This window comes from Centroberyx affinis, unplaced genomic scaffold (genome assembly GCF_046629955.1).
Source record: "Centroberyx affinis isolate AG114_WGS23_722 - 3 ecotype Tasmania unplaced genomic scaffold, CSIRO-AGI_Caff_v1 ptg002764l_1, whole genome shotgun sequence".
Taxonomy (NCBI): domain Eukaryota; kingdom Metazoa; phylum Chordata; class Actinopteri; order Beryciformes; family Berycidae; genus Centroberyx; species Centroberyx affinis.
Genome location: NW_027280925.1, coordinates 1,087,178 through 1,101,034, shown reverse-complemented (window position 1 = coordinate 1,101,034; position 13,857 = coordinate 1,087,178). Strand labels below are relative to the sequence as shown.

General features: G+C 41.6%; 1 protein-coding gene across 1 annotated transcript; it reads left to right on the top strand.

Moving 5' to 3' along the window:
* Positions 1-3,085: 3,085 nt before the first annotated feature.
* Positions 3,086-8,497, top strand: LOC139657819 (E3 ubiquitin-protein ligase ZFP91-like). The gene is made up of 11 exons (XM_071535746.1): positions 3,086-3,746; positions 4,114-4,145; positions 4,267-4,398; positions 4,527-4,563; positions 4,677-4,760; positions 5,507-5,689; positions 5,839-5,880; positions 5,993-6,071; positions 6,378-6,492; positions 6,772-6,871; positions 7,612-8,497. The coding sequence occupies exons 1-11, from the start codon at positions 3,391-3,393 to the stop codon at positions 8,495-8,497; spliced, it is 2,046 nt and encodes a 681-aa protein (XP_071391847.1). The 5' UTR covers positions 3,086-3,390.
* Positions 8,498-13,857: the final 5,360 nt, after the last annotated feature.

Genomic DNA, 13,857 nt, shown 5'->3' with positions numbered 1-13,857 from the left:
TAAAAAAGCCCATCTTAGCCTGTCTCATCACACCAGTTTTTCCTGCTGTAACCATGTGTCACTCCACCCTGTTCTGTGTTCTCGCTCTTAAACTCTGGTGTCTGCCTCAGCCCTTGTCGCATTCATACATGAAAATATCCCATCCACTAAACAACATATAGGGAATGCTCTACAGCATATGTAGGAAGAACTGTTTATTTTCTTTATTCAAAGTTAGCTAATACCATATTTCACTACATTCAAATGTTCATTTCGGTTTGTTAAAGAGATGCTCTTCCTGATTAGTGAGCAGGAAGAGGTCCAGCCTGTTCTGCAACAATCCATTCAGTGCCAGAGTTTGTTCCTAACTTGGCCAAAGCCAAGGAGCCATGAAACTGCAACTTAAAAATACCCTTGAGCTAAGTTAACCATGACCTGATGCACTTGTCAATGGCATGATTGTGGATAAATAAACAGCATTGGGTCTGTACAAGTGTCTTGTTTCTGTTGTTATTAATATTCCCATGATTGAAGACATTTCATGCTAGATTTGTGTACATAAAAAAATCTATCTAATCTCAAATCTAGAAACAAGAGAACCTACACTCTTGTCTGATGTCCTCCAGAGACACAGCCTGTAGTTGCTATGTAGATAATAAATAGGAGAATGTCTTTATGGACGGTTGGCTACCCAGGGCAAGTTGCCAAATTCTGTTAAAGATAGGAATAGCAAATATGAATATGGTTTTGCGGCAAAATGTTCCATTAATTGAATACTTTAATTCTAACTCTACTCTAAATTGCAGCAACTCAGGTAACAACACAAGATAGGAATGACAAATATGGATTTTGTTTTCCAAAAAGTAATAAATGAATTATACCTTTACTCCAAACTGCATATGTGGCTGGACAAGTATCGTTTAATCATATGAGGCTTTATGTGACTCTGAATGACGCATCAAGCTAGATTTGATTATACTTCTGTGCCAAGTTTCACCAAACAACAATAGCTGACTGTTTCTAAGCATGTGGTTGATCAAACCTTGAGTGACAGGGCAATGTTAGCACATCAAGCATAAGAAATCATTTTCAGTATGTGTAATGTAGATAACTATTCACATGACTCAGTTAGGCCTTCCTGTAAGCGGAGCACAAGGTTTAGAGAATGAGGAACCTAACCGCACTGTCCCACCCAACACATCTCACTACCTGAGCCCGAGCCCCATCCTACCTTACCACATTTTTCCCATTCAGCTGAAGACACTGTCCGTGCTATCACTTCATCTGTGCCTACCCACGTAGGTCACAACAGTTGAAGCTGCCACGCCTTGGATAAAACTTTGACGTTTGTTGTCTGGAAGTGAGACATTTCAAAGTTTTAACTTGTGAGTCATTCCATGTCAAGTCATCATGATGCCATGACATCCACCACCTCTGATTGCTCTGAAAGGGTTCCTGTAGTTACAAACCAATGACACAGGTTTTTCTGTGACATAATTTTTTTTATTTTGAACTTAGAGAAATTAAGCTAACTGACTGCACCCAAATTGGACATTTTAATTGGGAAGGATTCATATAATAGTGAATACTTGTTAATGATTCAGATATGAGGAGTCCAAATAAATTGTCATAATCAACCCACATATCCCCCCAACCCCATGTCAATCCCACCCCAACAGACAGTGTAACATCAGTTCTCTATGTTTGAAAAGTGGCATGAAGCTGGGCCTTACATGTTTTGCTTCTTCATACTATCTGATGTATTCTCAGTGAATATGGTGATGTTTTTTTCCCCCTGTGCAGATTAATGAGGTATTAAGTTGCGTCATTTCATATTCGTGTGATAATACTAGGTTCTAACGACCAGATGGTTCTATTCCTGTTATTTATTTAAAAAAGTGAGAAGCAGAAAAAAAAAAAGATAATTTAAAGCTTTACCTTTAACTGATAATGATTTAGACTTGTAGATTTAGGAGGTAATGTTAGAGAATTTATTTGTTAACCATCAAAGCAACATTTCAAACAGATTATCATTTAGTAGCCTCACTAGTCAGGCATTAAGGATTCATGTGGTCATTGTCACTTTTGGACATATCAGCAGGGCATGTTGGACACAGCTTGTTTCCAGGGATGACAGTGACATTTAACATCTCTTTGTAATTCTTATCCACATCTTAGACTAATTTCTCTGGGTGATATTTTTGCTTGTTTCTTATGTTTGTTAAACACAAGATCACAAAAGTTTGTGTGCAATTTGGGCTAGGAAGCCAATATGTTTAGCTCATGATGAAAACAAATTGTGTGGTCATCTTCACATGTTGACCCAATCCTTCATGACAGCAATTTGGTTTGTTAATCTCCAAGCAAACTCAAATGCTTCCTCCAATAAATGACAGCTCTCTGAGAGGGCTATATACCATACAGAACAATCTCAGATGGTGTCGAAATTCACTTTTCTGTATTATTTTACATGGAATGATCCATGTCATTCTTCCATAATTGCATTATTTGATGATTTTTTTTGTACAATTGTAATTTTACTTTGTATCTATTCAATATTCTAATCCTGATCATTTCACATTTAACTGGATATTGCGATTTTTATTTATTTTTAGGACCTGATTGCTCTGTTTTGTGTGTCCCATGGAGGGAGGGATGGTGGGAGGGGGATGGGGGGTGAAATATAATCATTTTTTTGTATGCTCTTATGTATGTAATCACCCCCTTAAAGGCAATAAAAAACACTTAATTACAAAAAAAAGAAAATGATATTGTAGAACCTCTTTAAATAAAATAAATTATTTTGAACAGAATGTATGTGCCAAATAAACATACTAGAAGCTACTTAATGTATAACAGAAACATAATAATCTGCCATTTCATTATACATAGGACCAAAAAACCTGGGGGGGGGGGGGAGAGAGACGTTAACAGGTTTGCTACCTGTATGTTTGTTATGATTTATGCACTTAAATTGTCACTAAATGTGTTTGTATCCGTGATAACTACATTTCCCATGACCACTTTAATTCATCAGTATGGGAGCCTGTGTGTCCAAATGTGATAGTTGCGTGCACTGTTTGTTCTAACCGTTCTTAAAGGAGACGCAACTTATACAGGCCTTGCCTCGGCCAAAGGAAATTTCAGGTTTGCTATAGCTTTAAGAAAGACCGTAAATATTGCTGAATCTTTATAACATAAACATTTCTTATAAAACGTAACTTTTTTATTTAAAATGCTGGTAAATGTAAGGTTTGCGCGGAGATGGACAGTTTAATATTGACCTAGCTGGTCCACCAGGGCCTTACTACGTTGCTCATAACGTTAATTTTCCTATTTTGTCTCGACTGAAATAAATATTACAAACTGAACTAATTACCAAACTCAGTGAAAGGCGTAGCTAAGAGGGGCATGGACTCGGGGGAAGACGAGTTTCCCGGCTCCAGTCCTGGGACAGGGACTAGCAGAGACGCTGGGGTTTGTCCAGCGGAGGCCGCAAAAACATCCCCGATCTCGAGTGAAACGTCAGCCGGGAGGAGAGGGGCTAAGAGGCAGGTGAAAGCTGGAGTAAACTCCCCGGGCTCCACTGACGCTGGGTCTGGTACCGGGGGTCCTGGACGTGTTTTGCGAGCCCGGACAGCCCGGGGAACTGTGGCTGACAGGACTAGCAAGTCCAAGAATGACTCTGGCCAGAGGAAACCTGAAAATGTCCACCGTCGCCGTGGCAGACCCGCCGGACCACGCTCCAAAAACACAGATGCCATGGAGTAAGTGCATGCACAGGCACATGTTGCTGCCCTTTACTGTCCATAAGTATCACAACGAGATACAGTATTTGTTACATGCTGGTTAGAAGCAAGCACTCATCATTACTGGGTGTCAGTGCGATTGCAGTAGGAGGCTTGGAGCTGTAATTGTAGGAAGTGTCTTGTATCGCTGAGGGTTCTTAAAGCTATAGGTTAACCAAAACACTGAGTTCAATACATGTGTTTTCGTGCCTGTGTTCTTGTTATAATGTTCTTGTACATAGTCATAGGGTAGTGCATAAACTGTGTAATATTGTCATATACTACAGTAGATTTATTTTGCTTTACACCTGGCTATCACTTACTGTAGACCTTTTTTCTCACATAGTGCTGCGAAAAAGAAGTCTACAGCCAAAAAAGGTAAAAAGACACCCATTTTATACAGTGTCACTTTGAGTCTGTCTCACCCTATGGGGAGGAGACCTCTGCTGGTAATTAATTACACTTGTCAATTAATACGTGGCCATACTGTCTACCTCAGCATCCTTGCACACTCTTGGACCAAAGCTGTCCAAGTCTAGAAAGGGCCAACAGGGAGCCTCGACCCGAGTGCCTCGCTCCGCACCAGCACCGGTGTGCAAGACTGAACCAGAGACAGAGGCTGCATCATGTGGTAGGAGAAAGTTGACATTCATACATTCATCAGCTTAATATGTAATCCAATGTAACCTGTAGACTGCAAGTGCCACGAAAAGACAGTCATGTCAAAATGAGGTGACAAATCATTACCTGTTTTTTCAGGAGTGGAAAAAGGAACTTCTAAAGGAAGCAATGAGAAGTGAGTGATATTGAACTTATCAAAGCACTAGCAGAAGAAATTTTGGACTTTTGTTTAATTTGCCAATGTGAATTTCGTTGTGGCTAATATTCTGTTGTTGATGTCCATGTCAGTATTGCAGATGAGGAGCCTCTTGACGAGGATCCTCCATTCACAGACAACCCAAATGATCTCATCGATAAACCTGAGGCAAAGAAGTACGCTGACTTGACTGCCTTTCCACAATGAATATTAGTCTATGTGAAAATACTTTGAAGTTGAAGCAGCATAATGAAAAAACCAGTATGATGAATGCGATATATTAATTTTAAAGATCAAAGTAATCCAGCGCACACCAGGATTGTTCAAATCGACTTTTTAGTTTAATTCATATAAAATACTGGGCGAACAACACGTTTCGCATTGTGGCTTCTTCAGGTTCGCTCTTCACTTGGCATCAGGTGTGGGTTTACAAAGACTTTCTGTGCCAACAGGTGGTAATAATTACAGATCATGTGACAACATGAATTCCAGTTTGTCTCATCTAATACTAATCTAATAAAAGTAATGTAAAACTGATGTTGTGATATAGTGATGACTTCTGTTGTCACATGATCTGGAATTCATGTTGTCATATGATCTGGAATTATTACCACCTGTTGGCACAGAAAGTCTTTGTAAACCCACACCTGATGCCAATCAAGTGAAGAGCGAACCTGAAGAAGCCACAATGCGAAACGCGTTGTTCGCCCAATATTTTATATGAATTAAACTAAAAAGTCGATTTGAACAATCCTGGTGTGCGCTGGATTACTTTGATCTTGAAAGTTGTACTGTTCCTGCTCTAGCTGCACCCTGGATGAGTAGCACGGCTGTGCACAGGGCACCCATAGATTCCCATGTGATATATTAATGTTAGTTTCAAAAGTAATTTATTCTTTATCTCCCTCTCTCAACTCTTTAGGGAGAAATCAAGGCGACGTCCGACGTTAAAGCAGAAGGAGGACAAGAAGGAGAAGGAGTCAGAAAAGGAGGATGAGGAAAATGAGATTAAAAAGGAGGAATCGCCAAAGATGGCTGTAAAGATGGAAGTTGAAATGGAAATGGGAGACGATGAAGTGGGAGACGATGTAGAGCCTCCCAGGAAGTAAGTGAAGTATGGGGGGGTGACTATTTAGTTGAAAGAAGGCATAGAAGGACTGAGGGCTGAATGCAAGTTTAGAAAGAGGGACGCATGTATGAACTGTTAAACAATGCTAAGTCCATACTAAGCTGTTGAATTTGTTTTCATCTTAGGAGAGGAAGGCGACGAAAAGATGAAAAGCTGCCCAAACGAAGGTAATGAGAAGGCTGCAATGTTAGACCTTCTAGTTATATTATATATTGTTAACAAGTATTACTTGAATACAACATGTTTATTACATGAATTTCCTCTTTTCCGTGCTCATAGGAAGAAGCCCCCAGTGCAGTATGTCCGCTGTGAGATGGAGGGCTGTGGTACTATCTTAGCCCACCCACGCTACCTCCAGGTCTGCCATCCTGTCAGCTGTAACCATGACAACCCCAATTCCTATAAATATTTTTAAAGCCACTATCTGTAATTTGACACGGTACAATGGCTACAATATCAGCTTACACTGAGGTGCAAAAAATCAGAAGGTCGGTGTGTTGATTATAGGCTGTGGAAGGAAAGCCAGTGCTGTTAATGTTTAAATAGCAGTGTTATTTCAGTACACACCAGTTTGGCTACAGCAGTTTCACCAGTAAAGGATTCTGACTTTCATTGTACCTTTAACCAATTTGCTCCTTCTTTCTCCCCCGTCTCTTTATTTCAGCACCATATAAAATACCAGCACTTGCTGAAGAAGAAGTATGTGTGTAGTCACCCCTCGTGTGGTCGCCTGTTTCGTCTGCAGAAGCAGCTGCTGCGCCATGCTAAGCACCACACAGGTGACGCCATGGCACACTTGTCTATTTACACAGACTTTGCATCGGCACCATACAGTGTATTTGTTTGCATTTCATTAGGCAAGGAATGTTACCACTTCCGAGGCTGTTGAAATGCCTGGCAGGGCAAATCAAGGTCAACTTAATTAATTCAAACAATTTTGCAAGATATTATTTGCCAGTCTAATGAGCTTAACACCACTACTATCTATATATCCCTGTATATATTCTGTAATTTGTCATCTAATTCTTGTCTATTTCTGTTTGTCATCTGTCTTTCAGATCAGAGGGACTTTATTTGTGAGTACTGTGCCCGCGCCTTCAAGAGCTCCCATAACCTGGCTGTGCACAGGATGATCCACACAGGAGAGAAGCCAATACAGTGAGTAGGCATGACATTTACCAAAATGCCATACGACAAAAATACACTGCTTATAAAAACTTTTGCTACAGTCAGTCCACTCTTGAAAAAAGGAAGCCAACAGGCGTTAAACTAATTCCAGTCGGTGCACAATGTTATTTATTTAGACAAGATCGATTTAAAATAATCACATAATAAAAAAATCTTTTGTTAAGTGCAATTCAAACATTCCTAGTTTTGCGTACATATTTTGTAACTAAGAAAGAAAGTAAGTAAATGTTTATTTATACAGCACGTTTTTAAAACCAAAGCTACAAAGTGCTTTACAAATAATAGAACAAAAGCAGGAGAAGCATAACAATGGTCAAAGGTATATAAAACAGAGTAAAAGGATCATGAAACTATAAATGAAAAGAATAGAACTGTCAAAGGCTAAATACAGATTAGAAAAAATAATATTCACATCAAACTTGGAACTCAATATGTATTGAAGCTAATTATGTGCTCAGCCCATCATGTCACTCCAGTTGACATGATACAACCTCAGCCAAGCGGTGCTCAGTTACTTGAATCCTGTCCACTGCATGGGATTCACAGGATAATAATTATTTACATTGTCCGGTAACAATTTACTGTCTTCATTAAAGTTCAAACCGATTGGAATGGAGAGAGAGGGAAATGCCAAGGAGAGAAAAGTGTCATGGATGAGTTCTCCAGGCAGTGTCGACTATAACCCGTTCTCTGTCTCCCCCTTGTGGCAGGTGTGAGATCTGCGGCTTCACCTGCCGTCAGAAGGCCTCCCTGAACTGGCACATGAAGAAGCACGATGCCGATGCCTCCTACCAGTTCTCTTGCTCCATTTGTGGCAAAAAGTTTGAGAAAAAGGACTCCGTGGTCGCCCATAAGGCCAAGAGCCACCCCGAGGTGCTCATAGCCGAAGCCCTAGCAGCCAACGGCGGCACCGTCATAACCAGCCCCGCCCCGGTCGTGGAGGCCGTCCCTGAGCTCACTTCGCCCGCCGCCCAGCCCTCCGTCAGCCAGGAGAGCCAGGCAGTGGAGCGCTCGCCCCCCTGCGAGCGCTCCACTCCCTGGATGGAGCGCTCGCCGGGTGGAGCGCTCGCCCCCCTGCAGCAGGTGGTGCTGCCCCTCGCCCCGCAGACTCAGATGGTTGCGTCCCAGGGCCAGCTCCTCCAGCTGGCCCCGCATCACATGGCGCAGGTGAGGCAGGAGCAGGAGACCTCCGCCCTGCTGCACCTCACCGCCGCCGCCACCACTTCCACCGCCTACCTCTCAGCCACCTGCCACCCGCAGCTCGTCCAGCTGACCGCCCTGCCGATCGCCACCGCCGTGCCCATGGTCACCACGGACTGCCAGAGCACCCTGCTCACCCTGAGCTCCGTCACCACCCTGGCCCCCCAGCAGCCCGTGGAGTGGGTCAGGGAGGCGGATGAGGAGGTGCAGCTGGCCGGGGAGGGGGACCTGTGGGAGAGGGTGATAGTGGACGGGGATCACCAGGATGTGGGGGAAATGGTGTGGGAGGGCGATGGGGAGAGGAGGAAGGAAGACGAGGGGATAGTGTGGGAGAGGGAAGGCGAGAGGCAGATACTGTTAGAAAGTGCCGAGGTGCATGGCGATAGATTGATCTAGATGGGACGGGGTGGAGAGGAACCGTAGGTATGGCAAGCTGAAGGGGACACAAAGAAGTGGAAGTGGAAAGGACGGGAAGAGACAAGAGTGTGTCAGAATTTACTAAGCTTACATATGAAAAACAATTCAAATGTATATGAGTTAATTAGAGTTTGTCTCCATGGAGTGTATTGCAGTACTCACTTAGATACCTACACAGTACCACTTTATATCAGGGAGTATGATTTACAATAGATTGTGTACACTGACTATTTTATCACTTATTGAATATTTTAACACAGCCTAATTTGGTTCTGACACCTAACGTGTGTGTGTGTGTGTGTGTGTGTATGTGTGTGTGTGAGGGAGAGAGACCTTAAACATATAATGCATATATTTACATTTGTTAGCGATGCAAAGACTGACGATTGTGCATAATGCAAGAAAATCCCTCATGCCGTTTATATCCCCAAAGTATTCCCATTCTTCCAGTTTGTATGCCTTTCATTGCAAGGTAAATGATAATGGAAGTGTCACTGAATTACAGCTCATTCAACTTTTATTTATTCAGCATGCTTGTATATATGGCAATATAATGGTAACATAAAAATAAAAATTATTTTCTGTTTAATTTTACAAATGGGCAATGTCACTCAATGTCATGCAAAAAAGTATTGAGAGCCACAACTACAACCAAATGAGGGTGTCAGAGTATAAGAATACATGAACAATCTTTGTAGCAATGTAGCCCAAATGACACAATTATAAATTCCTATAATTTGAATTTATACCTTCAAATACATTTCTAGATTTTCCCTTTTACTTGACATGGATGACAGACACAATATCCCAAATATATGCATTTTGAAAGGTGCTCTTTTCAAGTAGCTGTATATTCTCCGTACCATTATGTGTGCTTGTTTTTATGTATTGTGTCACCCCAGTAGATGATGGCAAGCCGCTGACTGTAGGCTCTGTCAAACACATTGGGTCTCACTAATTGTCCAAATCTCAACTGTTATTAGTGTGATAATAAAACTAAGCAATCAAGTTTTCCTGCTGCGCTTTGTGAAGCAACACTGACATCGTCTTCCTCACCTGGTTGTGTTTGTATGTATTGTATGTATTCCTCATTTGGTTGTATTTGTTCACTTTCCTGCACTTAATTGCACACTATGCCATCTGTTATAATTCTTCATTACAGATGCTTGCTTTGATATTTTTTTTCCATCGTCAAGATTTGTCAATAACAGTTTTGGAACAAAAATATGTCTTTATTTGTCAAAATCAAAGAAAGAAAGTTTGCTTCTGTACGGAATTTTGTCCATTTACGCATTAATTGTTGAGAATAGGCTCTAAAATACCTCTGTGCACTGCCACTACTACTGAGCGCTCTTATGCCTGCAACCTTCATTTTAATTTATCAGAAAACGTGTTCAGAATAAATATAATAAACGGATTATGTTGTGAAGTCTTTGAATGGGATTATTCTGTTAGAGACATCTTTTATGTGGTTAGATGATAAAAATCTAACATTTGTAAACTGATGATACTCTGCAGTTTCATTTGACCATAAAATAAATTAATATCCTAATTAAGATAATATAATAATTAAAATAATATCCTAATTAATACCCCCAACAAAACAAAATCACAATAATATACCAATAATCTATTCCTGTAGGATTTACAGTGCGTCTGTGTTACTCAATGGTGAGTTTATATTGACCTTATCAAATAGGCCTATTTATTGATCCATGACATCGCTATAATATTCCTACAGGGTATTATATGCACTTTATAGTTGTGCTGTGATATTTGTAAATCATTCTAAAATGTATCATGGGATTACTATCTTTTTTTAAAGAAAAAAAAATCCCAAATTGATGAGTTTCTAGCTTCAGCTGACGTCACGAAAACGAAATATCCTGATTAATCCTATTTATACAATATGCAACCAGTGCAAAAGCTAGGATTTTGCTAGAAATTTCAAACAGTTATTCCCATTATTTTTGTAAGAATGGGTGGGCCACATGGTGACGTTTTTGGGGAAAAACAACCCTCCTGTGCGTCCCCCTAAAAACGCCCCTGTGGCTTGCGGAACCAATTAAATCCCACTGCGTTGCGTGCATGCCAACATGAACATCGACATAAACATGCTTCATTGACAACTACAAGGCACCCGGCTCGTGCTCAAAACCCGTCAGGAATTCAAAAGATTCGCTAAAGGAGTGAAACTAACATTGTTACGGCTTCTGAATTCACCGACGTGGGGGGAATTATTTTTGCTCGGTCTCCATCCAGCTCGCCGCTAACCCACCTATAACAGGGCTGGAGTGCAAATGGCAGAGCAGGAGCAGCGGATTACCGGGGACGTGCTGGACATGAAGGTGCCTGGCCGCTCGCGGACCGGGAGAGCGGTGGCCCTTGCCCGGCTACTGCACCAGGAATGCACTCACCTCCTCCAGCTATACGTGAGTATCAGTTTACACGCTCATTACACTTCGCTCCCATTCGCCTGGCTGTGTGTGATAGACGCCCCGTCCCGTTACTTGTCAGAGTATGCGCGAACATGCCATATTTTCCGTTCCATGTTTTTGTATGAGGTAGCTAGCTACCTGTCGAGTTTGAATGATATATTTGACTCTCCCAGTGTAGGCACTCTACATTTATAAATGTGCACTGTTTTCTTAAAAGGACTGAGTAATACTGCAGGGCTTAATTTAATCATCCTAAAAGACCCCCCCCCCCCCACACACACACACACACACACACACATCCATTTTCCCTGGGGTCCCAGCCTAATGGATAGAGTGTATTAGATCTTCCTGCTGTCATGCTTCTCTACCTCATCTAACATTTAGAACACCTCTTAATTGATCAATATAATCAATATTGTTGTCACTTAGTCTTAGATTCATAATTGATCTGACACAAAATTAAGGACAAAAGTGCAAGGCCAGTGGTGCCTTGTATCAGTTCTCTTCCTTTTCACTCAGCATCATGTAAACAAAATTTCTCCACCATCAATTAGCCTTCTACCTCTCGCTCCTCCTTTCCCCACGCCTAATATCTCCCCTCCTCATCCTCCTCTTGTCCTTTCAGAGGGAAAGGGAGAGCTTCCTGTCGGACCACGCCCCAGATGGGGGCCGCATAGTGTCCCTCTGCCCAGACTCGGAGGAGCCCGGCACCGAAGAGCAGGTGCAGCTGCTGCATTCGGCTCTGCGCCAGTGTCTGGGGCTGCTCCACTGTCTCATCCTGAGGGAGGAGGAGGAGATGGGTGAGCTGGAGGGCGATTACGAGTCCATGAGGAAGAACGTCCGGGCCAGGCTGGAGCACCTGCTCCACAGCACCAGGGTGCTGGTGGAGACTGAGGACACGACCGTGGATGTCACTCCAGACGACCAGTGCAATGAGGTACAGTATGTAATAGGGCAAAATAGGGCAGGTAGTCCATAAGCCCCTCCTTTCTCCATGCAGTTAAAGTTTTTCACCAGCATGCTATATGCCTTCATCAGGGTGTCATAACAAAAATCAGCGTCATAGTTCACATTCATATTCAGCATAAAAGGGCCCCACAACGTAAGTATTAGTTTAGGAGTCAATACACCACACAGCCCCACGTTATACAAGGCTCTTTCATGTAGGCCAACAGTGGAATTGATTAATACCGAGACTTGAATATGACCAATGTTAAGAAAAACATCATCCATGTACATTTAGACCCAAGTCATTCACTTAATCCCTCCGATGTCACAGGACATCTTTGCTTGTATTTGAATGCATTTGACTTAGGGACTAAGTCAAACTATGACTCAGGTGCCTGTATATTCAAAGTAGAAATGGCCATATAGTGTCACAACCGGTTCATAAGGTGTGTTGCATATTTCCCTCTTCTTCTTCCTGCTCTGACCACCCACGGTTTTCTCTGATCTCATTGTCCGGTTTTTCAAAGAAAGTGGACAGTCTTCCTCAGAATAGTATGAGTTTTTCAGATGGTACAGTCAAAATGGACAGTGAAAGAGAAGGGATAATAGTATGAACACAACATAAGCAAATTTTAAAGTGCAGTTACAGCACATGGATGATAGCACTTTCCTATTTATCCACTGGACACCCTGTGTTATTCTTGCTTTCATATGTACATATGTAACGTTTATGTGCCAAAGACCTTCATCGCTGTCTTCTGTGTAGGAAGTTGATGGTGCTGTGGGGTCTTTCGCGGTCAAAATGTGGACCTATCGAGTGCTGCTGGAGCTCATCCATTGGGCGGACCATGCTGCGCAGACCCTTCACGTCCTACACACAGAGAGGGAAGGGATGGAAGAAATATAATGTGTTTTTCTTTTTTTATCCAACAGCAACTATGAACTGACCCCAAATTCTAACAGCCAGCTTTGATGTATTCCAAATGGAAAAAATATGTGATATGAAAGTACTCTGTGAATGCTGGAGGTTGCAAACTGTACTGCTTAACTAAAATCACAGCTAAGCCCTTTTTAACAAAGTCCACCAGACAGCTTTTCCCAGACATTGGTATTTCCACAGCAAGTGTTAAAATGACCTCTAGTTTGCCACAGTTGCCTATTCCTTTGACATAAAGGTGTGTGCAAACTTTTAGTCCCATTAAGGTTGGTTTGCTTTGTGCAGTGGCAGAGTTGGTTGAAAAGGTTTTTTTTGTATACAGTGTATAAGTTATTTTATTTAAGTGGATTTACTAGGTGATGACAAATTATCTGCTGTTACTAACATGCCAGAATCAAACTAATTGCTAGAATGTAGCCAGAAATGATATGACTGATAAACTGTGACTGAAGTGCAACTGAATCTGTAGCCATATTGGCAGATGAAGTTGGCTATGTAGCTTTTAATGTACTACATTATCATCATATCTAAGCAAAATAATTCCAACTCAAACCCAATATGTTTCATGTTTTCATGTACAGACTGACTTTATGCTTGTGTTGTTTTTGGTTTGGCACAATCTGTGATTATCGAGTGTCATGTTTGCTGCTGTGTCCAGAAAGTTCTCTTAAAAGTTGTATAATCATACTTGAACGTGCTGCTATATTGTTTTAACAGTTTTTGGACTATTAGATTAATATTGTACAGTAGGATTGTACCGCCTGTAGCCAAAACTGTCAAATAGTCTGCACCAAACTCCTTCACTTAGTGTTTAATGTCCACTACAGCATACACTGACAGAATACTCTGATAATAGATGAATGAGATGTGACTTTATGGTTCCAGACCTGCTGGTATGGTGATTTTTTTCTATGCCATGTTTTCCTTTAATCTGTCTGTTGATAACTGGATGTGCAGTGAAGATTAAAACTGAGTCATATCCATTGTGCCTATGTTGGATTCTCTTAAACCTGAAA